The following is a 15610-nucleotide window of genomic DNA, read 5'->3' on the forward strand; positions in this document are numbered from 1 at the left end:
CTCTTCTCTTGAGAAGAGAACTCATTCCCTCATCCCATAGTCTGCCACCAGAAAGCATCCTCAGTGCTTTATCTTGAGATGAAGATATTTTTACCTTTCCCTTGGGTGCTGGGGAGCAGGAGAAAGATCCCAGGATGGTGGGGGGAGGGTAATTGGGGTACAAATCGCTGCTGAAAAGGAGTGTCAGATTATGCGATCCTTCACTGTAACCACAGTGTGGTCGGCCAGTTTTGTTTCCAGAGAAAATATTATAAATGACCACAAAGTGGGTCAGTCTGAAAGGTCCATACTGGGGATTTAGGAAGCATACTTTCCGGTTTTGTTTTGGACTGTTGAGGGGCTGCACCTCACAGTGCTCGGCGACCAGCAGTGTTCGGATGGTGCTTGGGGCCCGCGCATTACTGATGAACGAGTCTAGGGCCAACACCCACAAGCCTGTGTTCTGGTGCTGCGACACTTCAGGCGGCACCTACATCTCGCTCTCACACACGTGTAGAATCTGTGGTTGATCATTACAGTGTGGCTGTATGATGATCTTGTGTTTTGCATTTGCTCCTGGTCTTGCGTAAACTATGCAGTCATCACATGTAGCATGTTGGTTGCCATCTAAGCATATGATAGCTCATTCACGTGCTTCTCTGTGAAGTTGGAGCAGGGATGCGTGGCCAGCTGCCTTAGGCTCTCACTGCTGGGCTTAAGCTTGGAGGTGAGGGCATCGATCTGTGGCAACCTCGCCTAGGCTGTCCCCTCGCTCACCCCTTTCCAGACCTCGGCGCAGGGTCCTGAGGGTCTCAGCTCCCCGTGGGAGGAACCAGACAAGGTGGGATTAGAAAGACAGAGTAACCAGCTGCCTTCACCCCCTCTACAGAGCACTGGGGAAAAAATATCAATGCAATAAGTCAAATATTGTTGTCCTGTTCTGCATCTTCGCCCATGCCCCTGGCTCTCCAAGAGGGACAGGTGATTTTCTGAGAAGAGGTAGCATGGTGTCCGAGGCTCCACAGAGGCCAGGTCCCATTGAATGGGGACAGAAGATCCTCAGAGCACTTGGCCGCCTCATTCGGGGTCCTCCTGGAGAGAGCTGGGCCATGAGTGGCTAGTTGCAGGATGGCAGGCATGAATGTACCCTTTTTTTACACTTTTTTTCTTGTTAAATCAAATTATTTTTATTTTTTGTGTCTATTTTTTTTAATTTTTTATGCATGCTGAAAGTAGACTATAGATCAAACATGATTGTCAGCCACTGCCTCTTTTGCAAACCACAACACCCAATAAGAGAGATAGAGAGAGAACAAAAGGGAATGCCCTGCCACAGAGGCAAGGTGGGATGGGAGGGATGGGGGGTGGGAGGGATACTGGGATCAGTGGTGGTGGAGAATGGGCACTGGTGGAGGGATGGGTACTTGATCATTGTATAACTGAAACCCAAGCACAAAAATTTGTAACTCTACAACTATACCTCATGATATCTCACTAATAAGAATGTGCCCCTTTTAACCCAGTCCGGGGCCCTGGAGAGGGCTTGGGGGCATGCACATCAGGGACTAATTTCCGGTGGTTCTTCTCCCCCACAGCCGGCTGCCGAGACTCCCTCATCCGAGAGCTCCATCACTTCAGGATCCTTGGAGAAGAGCAGGTGAGTCCGCTCCCCAGATCTGACCCCACCTCACCCCTCAGACACTGCTCCGGCTCTCCAGGGGAGCCCCCAAGTGTCTCCTGACAGTCTGCCCAGTTCCACCCGATTGGGATATATTCAGGCCCTTCCCCCCCCCAGGTTTGAATTGGGGGGGGAGTCACTGCATTTCCCTGCGGCCTCACTCCTGGGTGTGATTGAGCAGGGGGCCCTCATGCAAAAGAAGCCCATCCAGCCTGCCTTCTGTGGGGTCCCCTGTACCTCACAGCTACCTTTCTGGGTGCCTCAGAGAGAGACGTCGTAACACAAGAGCCGCTGCTCTGATTGATACCCTCACATCCTGCTCCAATACTGACACCTTCTCTTCGGACTTCTACCATTATTGGCACATGGTTTCTGCATTTGTTTTAGAGCCATTGGGTGATGAGTAGGGAAAGAAGTCAACCCTACTCATCCCCTTAGATTTGCATAAAATTCAGACCACTCTGTTCTCAAAGTTTGTTGAGCCGTTATCCAAATCAGTAGTGCCCCTAGGAGACTTTAGAAAAGGCCCTTGTGCCCCTGTATTCCTTGCAACGCTATTCACAATAACCAGGATAACCTGAATGTTCTAGAACAGGCGGCTAGATAAAGAAACCAAGCTAATACTCCACATAACATTAGAATACTGTTCAGCTACAAAAAGGATGAAATCCTGCAATTTGCCACTATGTGGATGGAACTGGAGGGTGTCATGGGGAATGAAATAAGCCAGAAGGAGAGAGTCAGACACAGAAGAGTCTCTGTCATGCACGAGATACAGCAGCCAACGCCATTACTGCAATAGTGACCTTTACTTCCTAAAATCCAACATTCCCTGCCCTCCTGTTCCTTTCAGTCAACAGATACCTACTGCACACCTACTGTGTGCAAGATCCCATCCTCAGGGGAGGGGTTAGAGTGAAAATTCCCTCTGAGCCTCCCGTTCTAGCTGGGAACTATAGGTTATAACATACACACGTGAGCATGCCCAGTGGACGTTGTAGGCTATCATCATATGGAGAAAAGTCAAACCAAGGGAGGGCCATGACTGCAGGGGGAAATGGCGGGATTTCCCAGGAGCTGGTGGATATGGTCTCCCTGAGCAGGTGGCTTATGGGGAGAGAGCTGAGTCACAAGAACCTCACGTGACATCTCTGGGGAGCGACAGCCATAGACAGAAATGCTGATGGAAGGATGGGGTGGACGAGAGACTGTCGGGCACCAATCCCATGTGGACACGTGCTTATTTTCAGCAGTGCACACCTGAAGCTTGCTGTAATGAGGCATTACCACAATGGGGAAAACGTCATAAAATAATCTTTCTAAAGAAGTTCTAAAGCAAGTGCTGATGCCTGGCCCATTCGGGGTAGTCCAGAGGTCAGTGTGGCTGACGGACAAAGGGCTGTAGACAACGAGGCTGGGGGGGAGGAGCCCAGCAGTGTCCTCTGGGGCTGGAGGAAGGTGGGAGCAGATTCCACTGAGTACGACCCAGAGGCGAGATGGGAGCTGGCCACTGGGATTCAAGGCCTGGTGGTCACGGGTGATGTGGACCCTCCCACTAAGGCAGGTACAAATCTGCCTGCAGTGGGATCAGGGGAGTGAGGAGATGAGGAGTGGGAGGGAGAACATAGAAAGAACTTCTTCTGAGGAATTTACCCACGAAGGAAAGTGAATGCATGAAGTAACCAGGGGTGATACGATGTGGAATCAAGAAAGACATTCTGTGGGATAATGCATCACGCTATACGCTGATGGGGATAGTGTAGGAGGCAGGTGAGGGGGTTTTATTTTGACCACGGGCAGGAACAGTGCCCTGACATGTCGTTTGTTGAACGGGGCCCTGGCCTGAGACAAGTGGTACAGGGAGGGGGAAGCAGGCTCTGAAGAAAGAGCTTTTCCATTTGTTTCTCTCCCTCAGTGCACTGAGAAGGAAAAGCATCAGCTAAGAGGAAGAAGGAGAAGTCTGCAGAGAGGGAGAGGACAGTGAAGCTACCGTTTAGGAGGGTTGGGGTGAATGCATGACAGAAATGCAGGAGTTTCAAAATGGGGGAGAATGAAGTTGTAGAATCACGTTACACGATGATGACATTTTTGTAAATTTGAGCTAAATTTTTCCTCATGAAATTTAGAACTATATATTGATAATGGATATATATATGTCTATTAGTTTTTTTTAACGTATTTGAAATGAATTGAAAAGACACAGCAAACTCTATAGGGTTTCTTGTGAAGAGTGAAGGGGATGTGTGTGGAATGGGAATGGGGTTGGCTTGAGATATATATAAACATCCTTTTCTCAAAAACAGAAGACTATGAGTAAATATATCATTATTAGACAATTCTGGATTGTGGTATATGGATATCGTGTCTTATTTTTTGTACTTTTCTGTATTCTAAAATTTTCTCACAAAGAACGGGGGTGAGGATGGGAACACTGTACCTGTAGAAATTAAGTTCTAATGGAGTCATTCCCAATTAAATATTAAACTTTTTGTAGAGATATTTCTAAAGTTTTATCATCAATGAGTGGATGGAATTGTTCTCTATGTAATATGAAATTATCTATTTTATTAAAATTAAAAATGATAGTATAATCCAAAAAAAAGAAAGAGACGCAGGAGTTTGGAGTGAGACCAGTTTGACCTCACATAGGTGCAGATCCAGAAGGGGCCATTAGGTCTGACCAGTTGGAGACTGCCTCTGGGCTACAACACAAACAGGAGCAAGGCCAAGGGAGGGTGGTGCTGGGGTAGTCAGGAGGTTTCAGCTGGGCAAGCTGAGAGGGGAGAGCAGGGAGGAGGGAGGGATGGGAAAGGAGGTAGACCAGTTGCACAAGCCGGGGGTGCATTCAGAGCACTGTTAGCATGTGAAAGACAGGCAGGGTTAGCTGAATAGTTGTTAGCAAAGAGCAAGACCCTTGGTGTTGAGAGATGTAAAAAGTGTGGTGGCCTGTGAGGATGGTGGGGTCCAGTGTTGGTGGTGAGATGACAAGGTGATTGTGTGGACACCTGAGACCAGCCAGAGGTATCACCAGACTCGGCTAGGAAAGAGTGAGCTGCCAACTGAGCTTTGAGAGGTGGAGGTGGGTGGGTGGGAGGGAGCCAGCCTGGCCCAGTAACCCACGGTGAGAGGAAAGGAGCAGGGTGGAGCCTACAGGTGTGGGCGTCAAGGCCAGAAGGTTCTGGAGGGAGAGGACAGCTGTGGTCATGAGCCATGGCCAAGCCAGCATGTGGGAGACCCTGGGCACTGCAAGGGGTGCCAGGTCCCCAGGCAGGAGCCTGTTTCTCTGAGGAACAGAGGGAGCAAAGGGAGAGAGGTGACATGAGGGGACATGGCCATCAAGGGAAGATGGCACAGTGGCACTCTGCCTTCCGTGGGCCTGGGGTCCCCTGAACCCCACAGAGTGGGCTCTAACAGTGCCTTCAGAGGGCTGAGAGCATCTAGAGAATGACAGATGGGAGGATGTGGAAACAGCACCTCAGACGATAGAGAGCCAGGGGAGAAGGGAAGGGCGGGCAGAGGAGGAGCACGGGGCAAGGCCACAGCGAAAGGGCACAGGGGTGGCAGCCAGGCTCCCGCCCGCCTCTGGGGAACTCAAGGCAGACATTTGGTGAGAACGAGGAGTCCCCCTGGGCTGCTCCTCAGGGCCATCATCCAAGCTTACCCACAGCCCTGCCCTTGGCAGAGCACCCAAGAAGGGGACCCATAGGCAGAGCTTCCAGAAGTTTCTGAAGTCATGCCAATGTTGGAAACGCCTTCCAGATTTTAAAAAAAAAAAAAGAAAAGAAAAAAAGACTGTCGTGTGGGAGCTGTCTGCCACCTGCCAGCATCTCTTCCTAGGAAGCTCTGCCCGGGTCATAGCACAGAAAGGCAACAGACAAGCCCATTGGGTTTGACTTCCTTTCCAGAAGATTCCACAGTGGCTGAAAGTTGAGCTTCTTGTTTTTGACACCATGTCATTTGAAGCGTCTGACAAAAAGAAAACTCTTCATAAATTACAATGCAGGGTCCTGTCTGGGACTCTAATTGCACTGTAGGTGATGTCTGCTGTGTTTTCCCCACTCAGCCGACATCCACCCTCCTGATGACGGCCTTCCCGTGCAGAGAACAGGACGCCGTCCTTTCTCTAGCTAATTTGCTTCATCAGTCGGTGACAGATGTCCAGGGATGAAAAGCACATTATTAGCGGCAGAACAGAGTATACACACAGCATCCTGGCTGCTCCCGCCTCCCCTCAACTGCCACCAACTGTGTGGGGGAGAGTTCAGAGCAGGGGAATGCTGCCTTGTCCTTAAATTCTGATGTGCATAGGGCTTTTCCTGTGGAGTGTGTTGGGGGGGGCGGTGGGGGAGGGGGAATGGATTAATCACAGTTCCTATTCTCCTATTAAGTGCTTCTAGATTTTTCAGGCCAAAGAGGTAAGGGTTAAGGCCCTTGGCTTGCATGCGTTGGCCCTGTTCCATCCCTCACACCCCAAGATCCCCCCCAGCACAGAATCAGGAAATAGCCCTAAGCATCTCTGGCTGTGCTCCTCCCCCCCCCCCAAAAAAAAATAGGATTTGGAGTTTTCTGATGCAGAGAGGAAATGCTGTGACAAACTGATCATAAAATAAGAGCGGGGAATAGTGAGCTGAGATTCTCTAGTAAAGTGGAGGAAGGATGCTGGGGTAAAATATAGTTTAGCCAGCACTGCTCTGAGCCACAGCACCATGTGGTCCCATCAGCCTCACTGGGCGTGGCCTGAGAGCTACCCCAGCACTGTACTGCAGGCCCGGTCAGCGGAGGGCACCCAGGAGTGGACCTCAGCCGCCTAGGCCTGCAAAGGACTGCATGGAAGGCCACTCTGCAATAGTAGGAGTGGGGTGGGGGGAAGACACAGAGAGGCAGGCTTGTGTCAGACAAGGGTGGTGGGAGGAAGTGGGCCCTTGAGGCCACTGTCGGTGGGTGGGGTGGGTGGGGTTCCTGTCAAGGCAGGACTGGGCTTCCCGTGACTCAGCACCCATCCCCACACCCGCTCGGTCACGTCTCGGGGCAGACAGAGACTGAACTGTGGGGCACAGGGTAGGTCAGTTACTTGGCACAGAGTGGCCATGCAGTGGCAAGTACCTCAGACAGGGGTCGCCCTCCTCCAAGGGGTTCAGAGAGCAACGGGGAGGCCCTGGCAGCATACGGCCACCCTGGAGGTCAGGGAGAGGAGCATAGGGGGCCCAGATGTGTGCATGGGTTTGGGTGCCCCCAAAAGGACACTCTGGAAAGTTCCATGGACATGTGAGGCCAGCCTCCCGGCCACTGAGGAAAATGGACAAGCAGCCTCAGGGGGGCTAGAAGCCACGGCTCTCAGGCGGGACAGGACACTTCCAGCTTCCATGTTTCACATTCCCCAGCGTCTCTGGGACGGGGAGTCTCCTGCTATTTCCAGGCTTGCGTGGCCATCTCCCGTGTCTCCTGGAAGTGTGTGAGTCAAGTAACTCTTCCCTCAGGCAGGCCGCCACCGGGTGCTCTTCCAGCAGGGTGGGGCCCTAGGGGGCTCTTCCTGCCCAGACCCCTGGTGCCCAACACCTGCCTTGAATGGGTTTAGCATGTGGACCGTCGCCCACAAGAAAGGGAGCATGCTGGAACACATAGGAGTAGAACCTGTGGCCTGGCTTTGTGTTGTTCCAGAACAATCTTCCCTCCACCACTCACCTACCTACAACCACTGCCTGACTGATCTCTCATGACCCCTTATCTAGACCCCTATATTCTTGGTTCATTGAAAATTCTACAAATTGAGTGCTTTAAAATGATGATTTCCCATTCGTAAAAGAATCTGTGGGCATACACATAAAGACTGAATAATTCACTCCCGAAATAAATAGTATCTAAAGCCGAGCCATGAGGATTTTATCTAGAGAGGTCCTACTAAGAAGATGTGTTTTCACCATAATCTGATGAGACACAGAGTTCATTTTTCACTTTTTTTCCTTAGCTATAGTAGTATGCTTGGTTAAGGTTAACATTTTTTTAAAAGCAAATATTTTATAGTCAACCTAGATTGTCATCGCTGATTATCTACTCCCTGAAAGTATATTTGGAAATTTGCAAAGCCAGTGTTTTTTTTTTTTGTTTGTTTAAAAAAAATAACTCCATTAGCATCTGTTGGCAGGTAAATACTAAGATATCAACTCAGAAACTATGATTCAAAGACAGACTGCACAAGATTTGATTTTTGGAACTTAGCTGCTTTGAACTCCACTGAGAATAGATTCTGCGTGGATTCACTCAGCACTACACATGGGTCACATTCCCCTCGGTTAGCTCGTTGATGAATTCCTGCTCAGTGTGGAGAAGTAAGAAAACTCTTGGAGGTACACAAGGAGCGTCCAGGGGTCAGTGTTTGTCCTTTCTCCCCAACGGGGGCATTTATCACTTGACCACAATGGTGTCCATTTTACTAATGATTATAGAAATCACGTTCTCTCAGTGCGAGTTTGTCACAACTACCCACGAAATACTGAGTTAAGCTCTGTCAGCGCTTGACTCTGTGCCACTGACTGGTGGGAAGGAAGCTATGGAAATGTGATCAGACCTTCAAGTCAACTAAATAAGCACCTATGCTGTGGCCACATCAAAAATAAACTGTATTGGGAAGTCTGAGGATGGGAAGAAAGGGAGAGAGAGGGAGAAAGGGAAAGAGAGAAAGAGAGAGAGAGAGGGAGAAAGGGAGAGAGGGGTGGGGGAAGGAAGGGGGAGAGAGGGAGAAAGGGAGAGAGCGGGAGGGAGGGAGGAGAGGAGGAGAGCGGGAGAGAGAGAGAGAGGGAGAGAGAGGGAGATAGGAAGAGAGAGGGAGAAAGAAGACTAGATCATAGCTTAACAACATACACAAAAATAAACTCAAAAATAGATGAAAGACTTTAATATAAGACCTAAAACCAATAAACTACTAGGGGAAAAAATGCATAGGAATCAACTGGATATCAACTCCAGAAGTGTCTTTAGGGACTCGGGTCTAAAACAAACAAAAGAAAAATTAATAAACAGAACTGCATAGATCTGAAATCTTTTGTATATTTTCTACAATAAGAGAAGATAAAGAGGAAGCAAAATATTTCACCCTGCCTTTCGTCTGCAATGTCATGAGTGGGTGACCGGCATAGAAAACTCAGAAATATGAAATAACAGCGTTTAAACTACAAATGAACGGAGGTTTGGGTTGAAATACCAATTTTTGGAAATTAAGCTAGTTACTAAACATGAATGACAAGCATGCTCAAGAAGAAGGCCCCCACCCTGGGAGGGCACAGCCTCCCTTCTGCGTCCGGGGCTTCCCCCGGTGCCTGCAGAGCTGGTAACGGAGAACAGAGAAGCTGAACCAAATGTAGAGGCACCACGAGAGCCCACAGAGGAGATCTTAGCAAGGAGCAGCTCATGGCCCTGGGTTGTGACTGGCAATCCACAGACTGTAAAGATCTATGGTCTGCATGCCCTGGTCTCTCCCCAAAACATCCTGTAGATCAAAGGACGGCTAACCTCCGGTGAGAAAGCTGAGTTTTACAGAGGGTGTGAGACTGTGATCACAACAGGCACATACAAGCCTGGGGCTTCCCTGGCACATTTTTTCTGGCAAGGGGAGGTATTTAAAATGTCGGTCACTGGCACACATCAATAAGAACAAGAATAACCAGTGCTGGCGTGGATGCAGGGAGAAAGGGACTCTCATTTATTGTTGGTGGGAATGCCGACTGGCCCACCCTTACCGGAAAACGGAAAACAATATGGACATTCCTCCAAAAACTAGAAATTGAGCTCCCATATGACCCAGCAATACTACTCCTGGGAATATATCCCAGAGATGCAAAAAAAAAAAAAAACAGTAGAAATGACATCAGCACTTGTATGTTTATTGCAGCACTGTTCACAATAGCCAGAATCTGGAAAAAACCTGAGTGCCTGAGAACAGATGAGATGACTGGTTAAAGAAACTTTGGTACATCTACACAATGGAATACTACACAGCTGTTAGAAGAGATGGAGTCATGAAATTTGCATATAAGTGGACAGACATGGAGCATATCATGCTAAGTTAAATGAGTCAGAAAAAGAGCGACAGACATAGAATGACTGCACTCATTTGTAGAATATAAAGTAGCATAATATGAGACTAACATCTAAGGACAGTAGAGATAAGGGCCAGGAGGATCACTCCACGGTTTTGAAGCCGGCCTCATATGCTGGGGGAAAAGGCAGTTGGCATGGAGAAGGGACCACTAAGTAAATGATGGTTGGAGGGATCGCCCAGGATGGGAGATGTGTGCAGAACAGAGACTAAGCACCAAATATGATGGCCTCTGAGTACGTATTGCAAACCATCACTGTCTCTGCCACTGTCCTCCCTTTGTTCATCGATTTGCTCGAGCGGGCCCAGTAACGTCTCCATTGTGAGACTTGTTACTGTGTTTGGCATATCGAATACGCCACAGGTAGCTTGCCAGGCTTTGCTGTGCAGGTGAGATACTCTTGGTAGCCTGCCGGGCTCTCCAAAAAGGGCAGAGGAATCGAACTCGGGTCGGCCACGTTGGCTGCATGCAGGGCAAACGCCCTACCCACTGTGCTATCACTCCAGCCCTTTGCAAGCCATAAGGCCCAAAAGTAGAGAGAGTAAGAAGGATCATACCTGCCACAAAGGCAGGGGGTGGGATGGGGTGGGAGTGATGGAAGGGATACTGGGAACAATGGTGGTAGGAAATGGGCACTGGTGGAGGCATCGGTGCCCGATCATTGTATGACTGAAATGTAATCATGAAAGTTTGTAACTGTATCTCCCAGTGATCCAATAAAAAAATAAAATGTTGACTCCAGGACAGAGAGATAGTAGAGTGAGTAGGGCTCTTTCCTTGCATGCACCCAACCAGGTTTAATCCTGAGCACAGAACCAGGAGTAAGCCCTGAGCACTTCTAACTGTGGTTCAAAAACTAAATTTTTTTAAATAGATTTAAAAAATGGGGGGGAGGATAGTACAGAAGATACAGCTCTTGCCTTGCACACAACCAACTGGCTTCCATCCCTGGCACCCATTGATATGGTTCCCTGAGCACTTTCAGCAGTGATCCCTGAGAGCAGAGTCAGGAGTAAATAATCCTCGAGCACTGCCAGATAAGGCCTAAAACCAATAATAATAATAATAATAATAATAATAATAATAATAATAAATTGAGCCCCTTATAGCCAAGTTCTATACTTGGTAGGCTTTTGTGATAGTTCCAAGTAAAGTATGTTTCAGTCTTTTTGAGATATACTTGATTAATGAGAATTGGATATTTTGAAGATGCAGGGCGTGATGTTTTCATAGATAGAGCCTGGTGAGATGATCACTGAGTTAATCAGCATGTCCATCACTCCCACTGCACCTCCTGGCTCTGGTGAGAACCTCTAGGCCACTTTCAAGCACACAGTACAGGGTCATCACCCGGACCTGCTCCCACTGTGTCTTCCTTGGGTCTCCAGCATGGACCCTCTTACACCCCGTGAAAGATGAATGGTTACAGGAGGAGATGAGTCCCTCCACAGACCGGGGCAGACCTGCTGGTACACGCCAGTTCTTGGGGGACATGCCCGAGTGACAGGGTGAGGAGGGCTCACTTTCCCCTGCCAGTGGCCCGGCCCCATCCGGGCTGCACCCGCTCCCTGTGTCTCTGTGCTGGTGGAGACAGACAGACAGACACCCCACACACGGGCTTGCCTTAAGCCTGTAGTCCCTTCCCCGGTGAGCCAAGGACTTTGCCCAAGAATAAAACTGACTTCTTTCCCCACTGCAGGGTCACTCCTGACTTTTCTATCCCCAGATTCCCACGGCCTCTCGCGTGTGTGCGCTGAGCCCCCGCCCACCTGCCCCTGACTCAGCTGCTCCCCTTCCCTACACCCCTCCCCCACTTCCAAATCCAAGCCTGCATCTTCTGCTCATCCTTCTCTTCCCATCCCCTGCTCCAGGTCCTCACACCGCTACTTCCCATGCTCCGTCAGTTCTTCGCAGCCCTAGAGCTCCACCATCCCCCCAACCCCAGCTGCTATGCCAAGCTTCTGCTCCCCAAAGTCTGGCCAGACTCCAAGGAAACACTTATGCATTCTCACTTCTTGGAGTTTCTCTCCTCCGGTTCACTCATTCATCTCTACAGAAGGGCTTGGGGTCTCCTGACTACACATAAGCAACTCTTGTCAGGATCACGGCAGCGTCTGTTAACTACTAGCTGCATACCAGCAGTGTCTACTCATTGCAGCCACCTTCCAAGGCTGGGCACAGCTGCCATCTTGGACACAGCCCCAGTGCAGCCTGCCATGGTTCCCTGGACTGCCCAACTCCGGCTGTCCTTCTCTCTTCTCCACCAGCTGAGCGCCTGTTTCTCCTCCAACTCAGTAGCTGGCTCCTCCTCCCACTGCAGACACTGAATAATCCCGTGGAGTTCCAGGCCTGAATAGCTCCCTGAGTAACACCGGATGGGGTGGTCAGAGCAGAATGAGCACCCAGAGACACCCCGTATCCAGCCTTACCCATCACTGCAAGGCCGTGGGGCAGAATGAAGCCAGGGACTCCACTGTCGGGGCCTTCTTTGGCACGTTGGGATATGTCCCAGGCAAGACTTGAGAAATGGGGCCCCTGAGATGTTCTGGGAATGATCCCCACCTGCCATCTCTCAGTTGACTATGAGCCATCCCGTTATCCATTGCCGTTAGGAAGGGTTTCTTCTGTCCCCTGAGCTCTGCGGCACTGAGACATTTTCCAAGGAACCAGGTCCATGGCTTCAGGAAAGCTGAAGGTTTCCTGCAGACTCAGTTCTATGGCTAAAATAACCATTTCAGATAGAGAAGGGAACACCAAATAAAGGGTGGTGCGAGGATCCTCCCCGGATGGGAGAAGCATGCTGAAAGTAGACTATAGTCGGAACATGATTGTCACCCATTGCCTCTTTTGCAAACCACAACACCCAACAAGAGAGAGAGAACAAAGGGGAATACCCTGCCATAGAGGCAGGGTGAGATGGGGGGAAATGGGGGGTGGGAGGGATACTGGGATCCGTGGTGGTGGGAAATGGGCACTGGTGGAGGGATGGGTACTAGATCATTGTATAATTGAAACCCAAGCACAAAAATTTGTAAGTCTACAACCGTACCTCATGATGTCTCACTAATAAAAAATAAATAAATAACCATTTCCGGCAGTTCTAGAAGCTGCCACTGTACAAATGGACCTACAGCATGTTCGCAAAGGAATTTGACTAAATCTTTCTCCCCTGGAGCGTGTAGGTAGGAGCCTCTTCTCCGTCCGGTCCTTCCCGCACCCCCTCTCTGCCGCCATCACCCCAGCTTCCCGGCACCTGTGTCTGTCCCAGTCTCATTCTCCATCCCACGCACCCCCTCCTGGAAGGATGCATTTCCCACTGTCAGTACAAGCTGCCATGGCCCCATGATGCATGCAGGAAAACGTGATTTGTTCTCGCCTGCATCCTCATCCTCCACAACAGCTGTGTGTGGCCCAGACAAACCTCTCCATAAGCTTTGCTCAAACAGGAACATTGCAGCGCCAGGTGTCGGATCACTCAGGCCTGGAGGTTCTCTGTGCTGCTGGCAACTGAACCGAGGTCAGCTGCATGCAAGACAAAGGCCTTTTTCTTTTGGTTTTGGGCCACACCCAGTGATGCTTAGGGGTTCCTTCTGGCTCTACACTCAGGAATTACTCCTGGAGGTGCTCAGGGAACCATAGAGAGTACCGGGGATCAAACCCAGGTCAGTTGCCTGCAAGGCCAGTTCCTTACCCGCTGTGCTATCAGGTCCAGCTTCAGAAGGCAAATGTCTTAACTACTATATTATCTTCCTGGCTCTGGAGATGTTGCACTAATTAACAAGTCATCAACTTTCAGCAAAGCCATCTGACTTGGACTGGACCTTGAGGATAATGGGATCAGCAGAGCCAGAACGCACTGCCTTGGGGGCACAATAAGACAGACCCTGAAAATGGAACCTTGGAGCTGGCCTGGATTCTCCAGACAGGAGCTTCAGCCAGGCTGGAGCAAAGCCATGACCCAGTGCCAGAAGCCAGGATTAAGGAAGCCATGATCCAGGGCCGGACCCCAGTACAGCAGGGAGGGTGTTCGTCTTGCACATGGCCGACCCAGCTTCTATGCCTGGCACTGCATTTGGTCCCCGAGCCCGGTCAGGAGTGATCCCTGAGGGCAGAGCCAAAAGTAAACCCTGAGTGCTGCCGGTGTGGCCCAAAACACAAGAAAATCAAATAAAAGTAAACAGGAGATAAAGGAGCTGTGTTACAAGAACAAAGAGAAGTTTGGGCTGTTACCTTCCTTCCAGCTGAATTTGCTCGTTGAGACCGTGAGGGCAGTTGGCAGCTACAGGGGTGGAGGGCTGGGCAGCCAGTCCTCAGAGTGCTTGTTGAGACCCGCTGGCTCCTGGATGGACAGCACTGGTGGCCGGAGATGCTGGATGCAGGCCTAGAACTTGACCGGTCACACAGCCCCCCCCCCCCAATTTGCATGAAATCCAGTTGTTCAATATAGTTAGTGGACGGTGTATTCCAAAGTCAGACTTGGATGAAGTTTGTCTATAAATGGATGGACATGGAGAGCATCATGCTGAGTGAAATGAGCCAGAAGGAGAGGGACAGACATAGATGACTGCATTCATTTGTGACATATATATTGGAAGACTAATATCTAAAGCCAGGGAAAACGAGGGCCAAGAGGACTTGTCAGTGGTTGGAATCAACCACAAGTGTGTGTGGGGCAGAGGGTAGGTAAGGCAAGAGAAGAGTAAGATAAAGTGTGACAATAATAGCTGGGGATGATCCTGTTGGACAAGAACTGAGTGTTAAAAGTAGGTAAAGGGATATTCTCAATGACCTTTCAGTATCTATACTGCAAACCACAATGCCCAAGGGGTGTGGGAAAGAGAGAGAGAGAGAGAGAGAGAGAGAGAGAGAGAGAGAGAGAGAGAAGCACCTGCCATAGAGGCAGGCTGGAAGTGGGGTGATGGGAGGGAACCTGGGGACCCTGGTGCTGGGAAATGTGCCCTGGTGGAGGGGCGGGTGTTGGAACACTGTGGAACTAAAACCTAATCATGAACAGCTTTGTAAGGGTTTGTCTCACAATGATTCAGTTTTTAAAAAAGAAAAGTCGGACTTGGGAAAATCTCTTTGGGACAGACAGATTTCTAGAAATACAGCAAAATGCAGATCTGTTTGGCGAGTGGGAATGGGGTCCCTTTCTGCACTTTGTTTTTTGTCTGTTTGTTTGTTTGTTTGTTTGTTTTGCTTTGCAAACTGCAGACTAATTTTTTTATTAGTGAAACACCATGAGGTACAGTTATAGACTTACAAATTTTTGTGCTTGGGTTTCAGTTATACAAGGATCGAGTACCCATCCCTCCACCAGTGCCCATTTTCCACCATCACTGATCCCAGCATCCCTCCCACCCTCCATTCCCCCATTCTACCCTGCCTCTGTGGCAGGGCGTTCCCTTTTGTTCTCTCTCTCTCCTTTTGGGTCCTGTGGTTTGTAAGAGAGGCTTTGAGTGGCAATCATGTTTGGTCTATAGTCTACTTTCAGCTTCTCCCATCCTGGGAGGATCCTCCCAACACCCTTTATTTGGTGCTCCCTTCTCTATCTGAGCTTCCTTTTCCCCTAGCACATGTGGCTGGCCTCCAAGTCATGGAGCAAAATTCCTGGTACTAATCTCGGCCACTCCTGGGTGTTAGTCTCCCATTTTGTTACTTTATGTTCCCCAGATGAATGCAATCTTTCTGTGTCTATCCCATTCTTTCTGACTCATTTCGCTTAACATGATACTTTCCATGTAGTATCACTTGTATGTGAATTTCATGACTTCATCTTTTCTAACAGCTACATAGTACTCCATTGTGTAAATGTACCAGAGTTTCTTTAACCAGTCATCTGTTCTCGGGCACTCAGTTT

At 49.5% G+C, this 15610-nt stretch overlaps 1 protein-coding gene across 1 annotated transcript in view; it reads left to right on the plus strand.

Moving 5' to 3' along the window:
- PRKN (parkin RBR E3 ubiquitin protein ligase) overlaps positions 1-15610 on the plus strand; it is a 1106313-nt gene that overhangs the window by 971559 nt on the left and 119144 nt on the right. The window contains exon 8 of the mRNA XM_056126437.1: positions 1575-1636. Within this exon, the coding sequence (XP_055982412.1) occupies positions 1575-1636 (62 nt within the window). The remainder of the gene's footprint in view (positions 1-1574; positions 1637-15610) is intronic.

The sequence above is a fragment of the Sorex fumeus genome, unplaced genomic scaffold (genome assembly GCF_029834395.1).
Source record: "Sorex fumeus unplaced genomic scaffold, SorFum_2.1 ptg000061l, whole genome shotgun sequence".
NCBI lineage: Eukaryota > Metazoa > Chordata > Mammalia > Eulipotyphla > Soricidae > Sorex > Sorex fumeus.